The sequence below is a fragment of the Heterodontus francisci genome, chromosome 5, assembly GCF_036365525.1.
Source record: "Heterodontus francisci isolate sHetFra1 chromosome 5, sHetFra1.hap1, whole genome shotgun sequence".
NCBI classification, from domain to species: Eukaryota; Metazoa; Chordata; class Chondrichthyes; order Heterodontiformes; family Heterodontidae; genus Heterodontus; species Heterodontus francisci.
In genome coordinates, this window is record NC_090375.1 from 30,907,561 (window position 1) to 30,920,538 (window position 12,978).

The following is a 12,978-nucleotide window of genomic DNA, read 5'->3' on the forward strand; positions in this document are numbered from 1 at the left end:
GGAGGTGGTCAGTGGTATGTGGAGCAGCGCCTGGAGTGGCTATAAAGGCCAATTCTGGAGTGACAGGCTCTTCCACAGGTGCTGCAGAAAAATTTGTTTGTTGGGGCTGTTACACAGTTGGCTCTCCCCTTGTGCTTCTGTCTTTTTTCCTGCCAACTGCTAAGTCTCTTCGACTCGCCACACTTTAGCCCCGCCTTTATGGCTGCCCGCCAGCTCTGGCGACCGCTGGCAACTGACTCCCACGACTTGTGATCAATATCACAGGACTTCATGTCGTGTTTGCAGACGTCTTTGAAGCGGAGACATGGACGGCCGGTGGGTCTGATACCAGTGGCGAGCTCACTGTACAATGTGTCTTTGGGGATCCTGCCATCTTCCATGCGGCTCACATGGCCAAGCCATCTCAAGCGCCGCTGACTCAGTAGTGTGTATAAGCTGGGGATGTTGGCCTCCTCGAGGACTTCTGTGTTGGAGATACGGTCCTGCCACCTGATGCCAAGTATTCTCCGGAGGCAGCGAAGATGGAATGAGTTGAGACGTCGCCCTTGGCTGACATACGTTGTCCAGACATCGCTGCCATAGAGCAAGATACTGAGGACACAGGCTTGATACACTCGGACTTTTGTGTTCCGTGTCAGTGCGCCATTTTCCCACACTCTCTTGGCCAGTCTGGACATAGCAGTGGAAGCCTTTCCCATGCGCTTGTTGATTTCTGCATCTAGAGACTGGTGATAGTTGAGCCTCGGTAGGTGAACTCTTGAACCACTTCCAGAGTGTGGTCGCCGATATTGATGGCTGGAGCATTTCTGACGTCCTGTCCCATGATGTTCGTTTTCTTAAGGCTGATGGTTAGGCCAAATTCGTTGCAGGCAGCCGCGAACCTGTCGATGAGATTCTGCAGACACTCTTCAGTGTGAGATGTTAAAGCAGCATCGTCAGCAAAGAGGAGTTCCCTAATGAGGACTTTCTGTACTTTGGTACTTTGATATATAATCTACATAATTTGGTTTTATTAATTTCTATTTTTCTATTGTTACTTTTTACTAGCGACTGAATATGTCAAATTCCATTTTAATTACATGGGGATTCAGGATTTTTACAGGTGTTTAACAGATTATATTTAATCGTTTAGTAGCACAGAACTTGAGAATTGCTGAAAATAGAGACCTGTTGTTGAAGCTTTTCATCTTGCACTCATCGGGACAATACGCAAGAATAACCAATGTAAGGGAAAACAACAACTTAGACTGCATGAGAAGAGAGTGCTGATTGGTTGGCAAGTGAACTCTGATTGGTAGAGGAGTTGCCATGGAGAATGCACCAGTTTACGGTGACTGACCAGTTAACTGCCAAGCTTAGTTTGAAATTTAAACCAGGCAGCTTGACTCTGATTGGTCAAGGCATTGCTCTGAGGCGTGAACCAGTGAATGGCTGTCACTTATTTTGTTCAGCTGAAACCGGCGCAATGTGTGTACATGTTATATTTATGTAATATTATGTTTTATATACATATAAGATTATATTTCATAATTGCTTGCATTTGCAATTAGGGTCTTTGGTTTTGGTGATATTGGTTCTGAACTGACCCTTAGAAAATAGGCGACATGTTTAGATAGAGGATCTGGATCGGCGCAGGCTTGGAGGGCCGAAGGGCCTGTTCCTGTGCTGTAATTTTCTTTGTTCTTTGTTCTTTGTTACATCTCTAACATTTTCCAGTTCTGGTGAAAAGTTATCGACTTGAAATGTTGACTCTGCTTCTCTATCCACAGATGCCGAGTATTTCCAGCATTTTCTGTTTTCATTTCAGATTTCCAGCATCCACCGCAGTTTGTTTTTGTAATAGTTTCCTGCCCAGTGCACTGACTGAGACTTTCCAATTGCATGCAGACTTGAAATCAAACCTGAATCCCTTTTAGTTATTCATTAATTTTTTTTTTATTCAAGTTCAAAAATGTAAGGCAATTCAGCCCATTGCACTCATGAATACAAAGGTTGGAACTTTACAGCTCCCTAACAAGCAGGCTGGTGGCGGGAGCGGGGCGTAAAATTGAGTGGGAGGTGGGGGGGAGGAGGAGGGGCCATTCACCAACCCCTCCTGCTCCAACTGCAATCTTATGTGGGGCGGCGGTGGCGAGAAACAGCCTGCCCACCGCAGGCCAATCAAGGCCCTTAAGTAGTCAAATAACTGCCACTTAGGGGCCTCCTCCTGCCGCTGCCAGTATTTTACCCCCAGCGGCTGGACGGCAAAGGCCCCAAGAACCCTGCTTGGTAAAACCAGGCGGCCTTCTTGCGGGCTGGTGGGGGGGGCTGTTGGGTGCCTTCCTGATCGGGTACCTGTGCCCCTCAGAGGTCTGCTCCTGAAGTCCCAACCGCCCCCAATGCACAACCCTCCCCCCACCCCCTAACCGACCCTCCTTGCCTCCCGGGGCCGTCCTTCCTCTTGCCTCTGATGGCTGGGTGCAGTCCCAGTAGTGGCTCCCGCTCCTGGTGATTGGCCGACAGCTCCATTCGGCGGGACTTGCTGCCTAACGGAGATGGAACTGCTACCCCAAGACCAATTAAGGGCCTGGGGAGCTAAACATCACGGCGTGGCACTCCAGGCCCAGTGGAGGCGGGCTTGCCCCCGACCTTTCGATCGGTGGTCAGGGCCTCCCACCCAACGTAAAATTCCGGCCAATAACTATATTTTTGTAATTGTACAACTCCCATTAGATCAGTAAGGGTTAATGCTTGGAGTCCTCACACACTAGAGTCTTTAAATTCTTTCATATGAATTATTAATTATTTAAATAAGCAACTCTGTACTACGGATGGTTGAAAATTATCTATTTCCACCTCCACTTCCTGACTTCACCCCCACCTCAGCTCATCTGCTGCTAAAACTCTCATTCACGCCTTCCTACCTCTAGACGTAACTATTTCAATGCACTCCTGGCTGGTCTCCAACATTCCAGCCTCCATAAACATGAGGTCATCCAAAACTCTGCTGCCCTTGTCTGAACTCACACCAAGTCCCATTCACCTACCACCCCTGTGCTCACTGACCTAAATTGGCTCCCGGTTAAGCAATGTCTTGATTTTAAAATTCTCATCCTTCTTTTCAAACCCCTCCATGTCACTGACCCTCCCTATCTCTACAATCTCCTCCAGCTCTACAACCCGACGAGATATCTGCGCTCCTCAAATTCTGGTCTATTGAGCATCCCCGATTTTAAACGCTCCACCATTGGAACAAAGAACAAAGAACAGTACAGCACAGGAACAGGCCATTCGGCCCTCCAAGCCTGCGCCGATCTTGATGCCTGCCTAAACTAAAACCTTCTGCACTTCCGGGGACCGTATCCCTCTATTCCCATCCTATTCATGTATTTGTCAAGATGCCTCTTAAACGTCTCTATGGTACCTGCTTCCACCACCTCCCCCGGCAGCAAGTTTCAGACACTCACCACCCTCTGTGTAAAGAACTTGCCTCGCACATCCCCTCTAAACTTTGTCCCTCTCACCTTAAACCTATGTCCCCTAGTAACTGACTCTTCCACCCTGGGAAAAAGCTTCTGACTATCCACTCTGTCCATGCCGCTCATAACTTTGTAAACCTCCATCATGTCACCCCTCCACCTCCGTCGTTCCAGTGAAAACAATCCGAGTTTATCCAACCTCTCCTCATAGCTAATGCCCCCCAGACCAGGCAACATCCTGGTAAACCTCTTCTGTACCCTCTCCAAAGCCTCCACGTCCTTCTGGTAGTGTGGCGACCAGAATTGCATGCAATATTCTAAGTGTGGCCTGACTAAAGTTCTGTACAGCTGCAGCATGACTTGCCAATTTTTATACTCTATGCCTTGACCAATGAAGGCAAGCATGCCATATGCCTTCTTGACTACCTTATCCACCTGCGTTGCCACTTTCAGTGACCTATGGACCTGTACGCCCAGATCTCTCTGCCTGTCAATACTCCTAAGGGTTCTGCCATTTACTGTATACTTCCCACCTGCATTAGGTTTTCCAAAATGCATTATCTCACATTTGTCCGGATTAAACTCCATCTGCCATTTCTCCGCCCAAGTTTCCAACCGATCTATATCCTGCTGTATCCTCGGACAATCCTCATCACTATCCGCAACTCCACCAACCTTTGTGTCGTCCGCAAACTTACTTATCAGACCAGCTACATTTTCCTCCAAATCATTTATATATATATTACAAAGAGCAAAGGTCCCAGCACTGATCCCTGCGGAACACCACGAGTCACATCCCTCCATTCAGAAAAGCACCCTTCCATTGCTACCCTCTATCTTCTATGACAGAGCCAGTTCTGTATCCATCTTGCCAGCTCACCTCTGATCCCGTGTGACTTCACCTTTTGTACCAGTCTGCCATGAGGGACCTTGTCAAAGGCTTTACTGAAGTCCGTTTCGATAACATCCACTGCCCTTCCTTCATCAATCACCTTCGTCACTTCCTCAAAAAACTCAATCAAATTAGTGAGACACGACCTCCGTTTCACAAAACCATGCTGTCTCTCGCTAATAAGTGGAGGTGGTACCTTCAGTTGCTTAGGCACTAAGCTCTGGAATTCCCTCCCTAAACCTCTCTGCCTCTTTACCTCACTTTCCTCCTTTAAGATGCTCCTTAAAGCCTACCTCTTTGACCAAGCCTTTGGTCACCTGAACTAATATCCCCTTATGTGGCTCAGTGTCATATTTTGTTTTATAATGCCCCTGAAGTACAATGTGTAATGGATGTATAATTATGTTAAAGGTGCTATAAAAATATAAGTTCTTGTTGTAAAGGTTTATATGGCCGTTCACTAAGTTAGGCCAAGGGATGTCATTGCTGTGGAATGATATTTTTTCGCATGTTTTTCACCCAGCATCACCTTCTAACACTCCCAGGCTGCGTGCAGCATGATTAGATGTAAAATAAAGGCTTGTCTACTGTGCTCCAACTGTGGATACGAATGTGACTATATTTATGAACATTTGAGTATTTCAATCACTGTGTTCTTTTAGAAAGTGGTTATGATTCCATGAGAAAAAGTGGGACTGAAACCTTCACATTTACATTCTTACACAAAGCAATCACAGGTATTCTTTACCCCAAGCAGCTCAACCATAACACTAAAAGCACCCCCTACAGTATAATAATTCAATCCACAGCTCAGACTAAAGGGATGAAAGTATCCGCTCTCTGCCAGTTACAAGTGAAAATGAATTTGTGACAGTAAGTTCCTAATGGGCACAAGCCCACTGAACAAAACTGCCCATAATCAGCGTTAAACTGACAGCCTCACTTTGTGAAGTCACAGAATGACTGGTGTGGGAAATGCAAATGTCACACTAGTATAGTAGGTCATGCCGTACAGAGATTGCCAATTTGTTAGGACAGAGTAGAAGGAGCTCTAGTCTGACTCTGCTTTGTGTTCTACCTGAACTAAAAGTATTTGATACTGGCAGCTGGTACAAAAAGTGGAAAGAGTTCTCTATTCACCAACACTGATCCTTAACCAGCTCAAGAAAAACACAATAAAAGCCACATTCAGGTTTATATTAACTAATTTAGTTACTTACTTCCACATAGTTTCCGTTAATGTAATCAGAATTTGAGTCTCCCTCCAATGGTTGCAGTCTGACCCGAGAATGATCATCTGAAAGAGAAACCGTTCAACACTGACCAATGAGACAATATTTTGGGCCTTAAAAGAGGATGGAAATCTACAATGCCTGCTTTTGGTTCAAAATAAAAGGAAGCGAGGTGGGGGAACATTGAGTCTTCCAAATTTCAGACATTATTACTGGCAGCTCAGACCCAGGCCTGATCCTAACCCACCACCCCCTTCCCCGTGACATCCCACCTCACTGCACCCATACCACCAGTTCCCCCACTGCCCCCCCCCCCCCCCCCCACCGTGCCGCTCCACCCCACCAATCACTTCCCAACAAAACCCATGGCTATAACTGGAGCCAGGACCTCCCTCCCAACCCCTTTCTCCACTAGACAGCATGCCATTCATACACTTGCAAGAGACACCAGTCGAGACCCATTGTCACTACAACTCTCTCAGCCTGGAGACAGGCATGTGCTTCTTTAAGGATCCCACTTGGTCTATCAGCCCTCTCCCCAGAGCGGCATGATGGGGATCCTCCAGAAGGATGGGCCAAGTGGCCTCTTTCTGTGCCTTAAACTTTCTATGATTCTAAGGATTCACTTTGGCTGGATGCAGAACTGAGCATGAGTCAGGAATCACCAGATTCAGCCAGCTACTCCATGAGGGGAGGTGGTGGCATAGTGGTAATGTCACTGGATGTGCAGTCCAAAGGCCCAGGCTAAAGCTCTAGGGACATGGGTTCAAATCCCACCATGGCAGATAGTGAAATTTGAATTCAATTAATAAAAATCTGGAATTAAAAGCTAGTCTAATGGTGACCATGAGACCATTGTCTACGGTCGTAAAAACCCAGCTGGTTCACTAATGTCCTTAGGGAAGGAAATCTACTGTCCTTATCTGGTCTGGCCTCCAAGTGACTCCAGACCACAGCAATGTAGTTGACTCTTAAATGCCCTCTGAAGTGGCCCAGCAAGCCACTCATTTCAAGGGCAATTAGGGATGGGCAATAAATGCTGGCCTAGCCAGTGACACCCACATCCAACAAGCAAATAAGAAATAAATAAAATTATAGATTTTCCACCAGTTACCCAACAAACCTCAACATGATTAACATGATTAATATGATGGACCATATGGCCTCCTTCTAGACTGTATCATTTTATGAAGCATTGCCTTAGGAACTCTGCAATACGTTATCGGCCACTGTGAATCGATCCCCTTGGATCCTCCCTTCCACCCCTTAGCAGCCTCTTGTGGATACATCTGCACCATTCTTACCTCCATGAGTAAGGAAGAGAAAGCCTAAAGGCAGTATCGGAACAAGACTTAAGCAGACAGAAAGGTGAGAAGGATGGCAAAGCGTATGGGGTTCGACCCTGAACAACACCAGTGACAGCAAAGTGCATTAAGACTAACTCAAAATCATGTATAACACATGCTAAAACATAGACATGCTTCATAATATGTGAATGTAATTTCTTGTGAACACAATATTAAAAAACAGAAGGAAAGAGGGCAACAAATTTGAGGTGTGCTCAGAACCACGCAGAAGTCACACAATCACAAACCGCAGCTCAGGCACATAACCAGCTCAGAGGGCGCTATGTGGGTGCCTCACCAGCTCTCCCCGTTGCATCTAAAAATTCTCCCTGTGGGTGGAATCTTATGCCCTTTGAAAAATTTCAGGGCCCAAGACCATTTCTGGGTTCCCAACCTGCATAGGTCAGAGTTGTGCCCTGTGGGAGGCGGCCAATTAACAGGCAGCCAGGTTCCCGAAGTGGGAGGCCTGATCAGAGGGCTCGAAGCTCAAAATAGAGGTGCCCTCTGAACAGTCCAGCAATGTTAAAAATGCAGAATGGCCACAGCTGTCAGGTCATCATTGTGGTCGGGGGAAGTCATAGCAGGCATGGATGGCCCCCGGCCCTGCTGCTGGGAGGCCACTTCCAGGCACTACTGGGTTTTGGCCTCAGTGGTGAGGCCCGTCCAATGTTGGGAAGATCCTTTGCTCCCTGCTGCTGGGCAGGTAGCCCGCGCTGATTTGATCCCGCCTCCAAACAAGATCGCTCGGAGGCTGGAACGCATCAGGGAGGCAATGCTCTCTCCAGACCCATCTCCACGGAACCAGGAAGATTCTGCCCAATGGGTCAAGAAGCAGTCACGTACTGCATCTACCATCTCTGACTCCAAGCTACTTGGATGTTCCAGTCTATGTTCGGTTGTTGAAGCCTGCCATTAAAGAAATTTTCCACTTTTCATATATTCTTCGTATCTCTTCATTGATCTCTTCTTATTCTGACCAGAAGACCTGCAGCATAACCCTAGGGATAGCTTGGGTGTTTTCCATTAGAGATGTCTAACCTGAATAGTTCATTTTGTAGTTTCCTACCTGCCATGGGAGCAACTTCATTTATCTCCAAGTTGCCCCTGACATACACCACATCCTTCAGTGTTCTATCTTATCTAAACACTCTACAGCCCCAACTGTTATATTCATTTCCATCTTCAGCACTTGATCTTGCCCGGGACTGTGATTGGGTGTTGCAATTGGCCTCAATGCACCTGGGCTAGATTGAGGAGAATTCTCCCTGGGTTCCTTCTCCTGATCACTATCCAGTGACTGCTGCTGCAATGTATGAGTTGAATGTATATGTATATGTTGAATGAGAACAGAATTGGGCCTGACGTCAGTCAAATCGTCTGCTTGGTCTCACTGATCAGGCTCGCTAAAGAAGAGCCAGTTAGTGAAGGTACCAGATATCTGCCAGCATCCACAGAACTGGAAGGGAAAACAAAGAATTCTGGAATTGTTCATGCCTGGCACTTTCATGCAGGAATATTAGGGAAGTGACAATATCATTAGCTTCTGCTTTGAACAGGGGTGATAATATTCCAGCACAAACTTAATGTGACTGAATGTTGCTGCAAAACTCTGAACTCCATTTGCATATAGACAACATTGCTAATAGGAAAATAAGTGATTTAAATTTGGGATTTCTGGTGGTATCTGACCAGAAGAAGAGGAGCGAGGCTTCACTAACTAATTCACACGCCAAAAGCAGAAATCACAAAGCTGGTAATGAAATGACCAACCCATTTTATCACAGCAATAGCCTTTAAAATTCTAAAAGCTCTTCATATCAGGGGAATTAGTGGCTATGCAATTGCATCAGTTGTCCTACCTCAGTCTCAGATTACCCGCAATGCAATGCATTGTGTTATCAGCTATTAAAAATGGAAGTGGAAAGAAGAATTTAATATGTGTAAAATATTGCTTGTATGAAGGAGAAATGGTCTCCGCAAATAATCTACGAACAGTACTGAAATAATTAAAACATGCAGTTGAAAGCGAGCTGGGGATCTTAGTTGCTCTGATACTCAACTGGGAGTAGAAATTGCTCCTCATTGTGCCCATTTTCTGGGCAGAAAATGGGGATCGAAATGACCATTTTGGAGTCAGGACTACAACACACAATTTGCCTAACTGCACGATAAGGCTTGAGAATGAATTCCATTGCACACCTCAATTTCAGTGACATTATTAATTCTTTTGAGCAGAGTGAACATTTTACTCTTATGCGAGTTGACTTACGCTGCCATATAGCCACTTGCATGCTAAAATAACCCAAAGCTGGATACTCTAGCACACATATTTTGTTAATCTCTGTGATGGTTGATTGAGTTGGCAGTAGGTGAGAAGAGACTTGGTATGAGCTATTAAACTGCTTTATCACACAGTAAGATGAACGCACAGTGTAACAGTTGTGATCATAGTCAATTGGTTAAATCAGTAAAGATTATCTGCCCATAATGGACAGGATTTTACAGGGCTGGAAGAGCGGGGATAGGAGGCGGGGAGGGTGCGAAAAATAGGGGGGGGTAGGGGGAGGGCATGTCTTCCATGGAATTTTATTAGTGGAGGGAAGGTGGAGGATGGCCTTCCTGCCCAGAAGCCAATTACGGGCCTCTTTCCATCATTGTTGGAATTTTGCCAGTGGCTGGTGGGCTCCCACCACGTGGGGAGACCACCCAGTAAAGCCTTACAGTCTCCTGCGGGCTTGGACAAAGGACCTTCCTGATTGGACACACTGTGGCCCACAGAGGGACTCCCCCACCCCCCACACGGCAGCAAGGGCCTCCCCTGTGGCAACACCCACTCCTGCCCTCACCAATCACTGCACACTCCCCATCCCCTTGCTGGGGCCTGCCTGACTGGCCCCAGTGACACCGGCCCTACTTACCTTGGTCCGAGGGAGGCATCCATGCTGCTTCTCTCAGTTGGGTGCAGTTCCAGCAGTGGCCACCGCTCCTGGTGCCGCTGCTGGGACTGAAGAGCTGTTGGCCCTCCGATTGGCCGGCACCTCTTGGAGACAGGCTCACGTCCCTTGAAAGAACAGAAGCCCTGAGGCAGGGTTGTCTCCGACCAGTCGTCGGGGCCACTGCTACCCTAACAAAATCCTGCCCAATGATACAGAATAATGAATATGCCACACTTCCCCACATCAGTGGGTTGTCTTACTTGACATGTACAGAATATCTCTTCTGCAGTCCAGGGTAGAACTTTCTCTCCCTGCAGACTATAATGTCTGTCCTTTGCAGCGTGACCACCTGCACAGCATTCTGTTATCCACAACGCCTCTCTCGTCCTTCCTCCCTTTTTTACCTCTCTCTTCACAGACAGATCAAAGGGTTTTCTAACAAAATTGATTTGAGAATGGACCCCATTGAATCTATCTCACCGGAATCAACTCTGTTGAGTCTCCTCTCTTCATTACCAGCCCTGTCCTGTCAAGTTCTCTCTCGTCAGTACCAGTTCTCTACGCTATACACATGGGGCAAATTCATAATTTACATTTGCATGGTATTTGTAGATAACAAAAGCATTGAAAAGGTTGCCAGTGCTGGTGGGAGTGTGAAAAGGGTGGAATTAGGTGCTAACAAGCACATATAACCTTGTCACTGAGTTAATTAGATTGGGAACTAAAGTGATAAGTGCGCATTTCATTCAGTATCATACAAGCGATAAATCAATTGTTCAAGGCCCACAACCCACACCAGTTCCTTCCAGGTGGTTCATTCTCTAGAATTAGCCAAGGTGCTGCACGTGGTGATGGCCGTGCATGGACGGTGATTGGTTGTCGATTGAGGCGAGGCACTGCCCCACCGGAGGAGGGGAAAAAAAATTATAGAACAAATAACTTCTCTTTTAATAGTAACGTTTCACATGCTGTATTGAAGCTAGGACAACCCTCCCTCATAATAATATCCCCCTTCAAAGAAGAAGCAGCTGCATTGAATCCCAGCTGATAACAGAGCTGGATGGCCATGACAGTAGGACCAGAGGTAAATGGAGCAAGAAATATAGATAAGATAACAGACTGTAAATGGCCCCCAGGCATCTATAGTAAATAGCAACACAACAGACAAGAGAAGAATTATAAACATTAAGTGAGGACCAACACAAACTAAGATCTGTCAGCAATGCCACAGCCATCTTGCTGATTTTATAAATTAATTAGAGTTGGGATCATCTTTCAAGAGGAGCAGGACTCACATGCAATGATATTCCCATATCTATTCTTCATCCTGTTTTCATCTTTCTTGGCAGAATCCCATGGGGCAGACTGTCCTTCATAAAAACTCTGGAACAGACAAATGAAGTAAATGTTACAATTAGCAAAAGTATTCACAAAGGACATTTGATTATAAGTGGGACGGGGGAGAGAAGTAGACAGATAGGTCACAATAACATTGCCATGCTCCAGTAGTGCATGGAGAGCATTGTGCATATAAAGGAATTACAAATATTAAATCGATTTCTTGCCAAGCAAGACCAAATCTATTAACTCCCTCCTCTCTGCTGAAATTAGTGACTTCAGTATTCACTGTCATAGAGTCAAACAGTAACGAAACAGGACCTTCGGCCCATCGTGTCCGTGCTGACCATCATTTTCCAGCACTTGGCCCGTAGCCTTGTATGCTATGCAGTTTCAAGCGCTCATCTAAATACTTCTTAAATGTTGTGAGTGTTCCTGCCTCTACCACCTCTTCAGGCAGTGTGTTCCAGATTCCAACCACCCTCTGGGTGAAAAAAGTTTTCCTCAAATTCCCTCTAAACCTCCTGCCCCTTACCTTAAATCTATTCCCCTGGTTATTGACACCTCCGCTAAGGGAAAAAGTTTCTTCCTATCTACCCCATCTATGCCCCTCATAATTTTGTATACCTCAATCATGTCACCCCTCAACCTTCTCTGCTCTAAGGAAAACAACCCTAGCCTTTTCTGTCTCTCTTCATAGTTGAAATGATCCAGCCCAGGCAACATCCTGGTGAATCTCCTCCGCACCCTCTCCAGTGCAATCACATCCTTCCGATAGTGTGGTGACCAGAATTATATACAGCACTCCAGCTGTGGCCTATCTAGCATTTTATACAGCTCCATCATAACCTCCCTGCTCTTATATTCTATGCCTTGGCTAATAAAGGTAAGTATCCCATATGCCTTCCTAACCACCTAATCTACCCATGCTGCTGCCTTCAGTGATCTATGGACAAGTGCACCAAGGTCCCTCTGACCCTCTGTACAGACTAGACTTCTTTTCACAGGAGCTTGGAAGAGTGAGAAGAGACTTGATTGAAGTATATAAGATCCTAAATGGTCTTGACAAGGTGAATGTGGAAATGATGTTTGCTCCTGTGGGGGAGTCCAGAACTAGGGGGCACTGTTTTAAAATTAGGGGTCACCCTTTTAGGACAGAGATGACCCTCTTCTCTTAGAGGGTCGCGCGACTTTGGAACTCTCTGCCTCAGACGGTGGTGGAGGCAGGGTTTTTGAATAATTTTAAGGTGGGAGTAGACAGATTCCCTTGTCTAACAAGAATCTAAGGTTATCAGGGGTAGATGGGAGTGTGGAATTCGAGACACAAACATATCAGCCATGATCTCATTGAATGGCAGAGCAGGCTCAAGGAGCTGAATGGTCTACTTCTACTCCTAATTCGTATGTAGGACTTAGGTGAGGTGAGGTTTTAAATGATTACTTTTCATCGGTGTTCACTATGGAGAAGGACGATGCAGATGTAGAGATCAGGGAGTGGGATTGTGATATACTTGAATAAATTAGCATTGAAAGGGAGGAAGTATTAGCTGTTTTAGCAGGCTTAAAAGTGGATAAATCCCCAGGCCCAGATGAGATGTATCTCAGGCTGTTATGTGAGGCAAGGGAGGAGATTGCAGGGGCTTTGACACAAATTTTCAAATACTCTCTGGCCATAGGAGAGGTACCAGAGGATTGGAAGACAGCGAATGTGGTACCATTATTCAAGAAGGGTATCAGGGATAAACCAGGTAATTACAGGCCAGTGAGTCTCACATC

The 12,978-nt window shown here is 46.1% G+C and overlaps 1 protein-coding gene across 5 annotated transcripts in view; it reads right to left on the bottom strand.

Annotated features, from left to right (window-relative positions):
• Window positions 1-12,978, bottom strand: part of LOC137369795 (receptor-type tyrosine-protein phosphatase mu-like) — a 991,520-nt gene that overhangs the window by 84,154 nt on the left and 894,388 nt on the right. For all 5 annotated transcript variants that reach the window (XM_068031279.1, XM_068031278.1, XM_068031276.1 and 2 more), the window contains 2 exons: window positions 11,160-11,247; window positions 5,571-5,647 (listed from right to left, as the gene is read on the bottom strand). In XM_068031279.1, coding sequence (XP_067887380.1) covers window positions 5,571-5,647; window positions 11,160-11,247 — 165 coding nt within the window. The remainder of the gene's footprint in view (window positions 1-5,570; window positions 5,648-11,159; window positions 11,248-12,978) is intronic.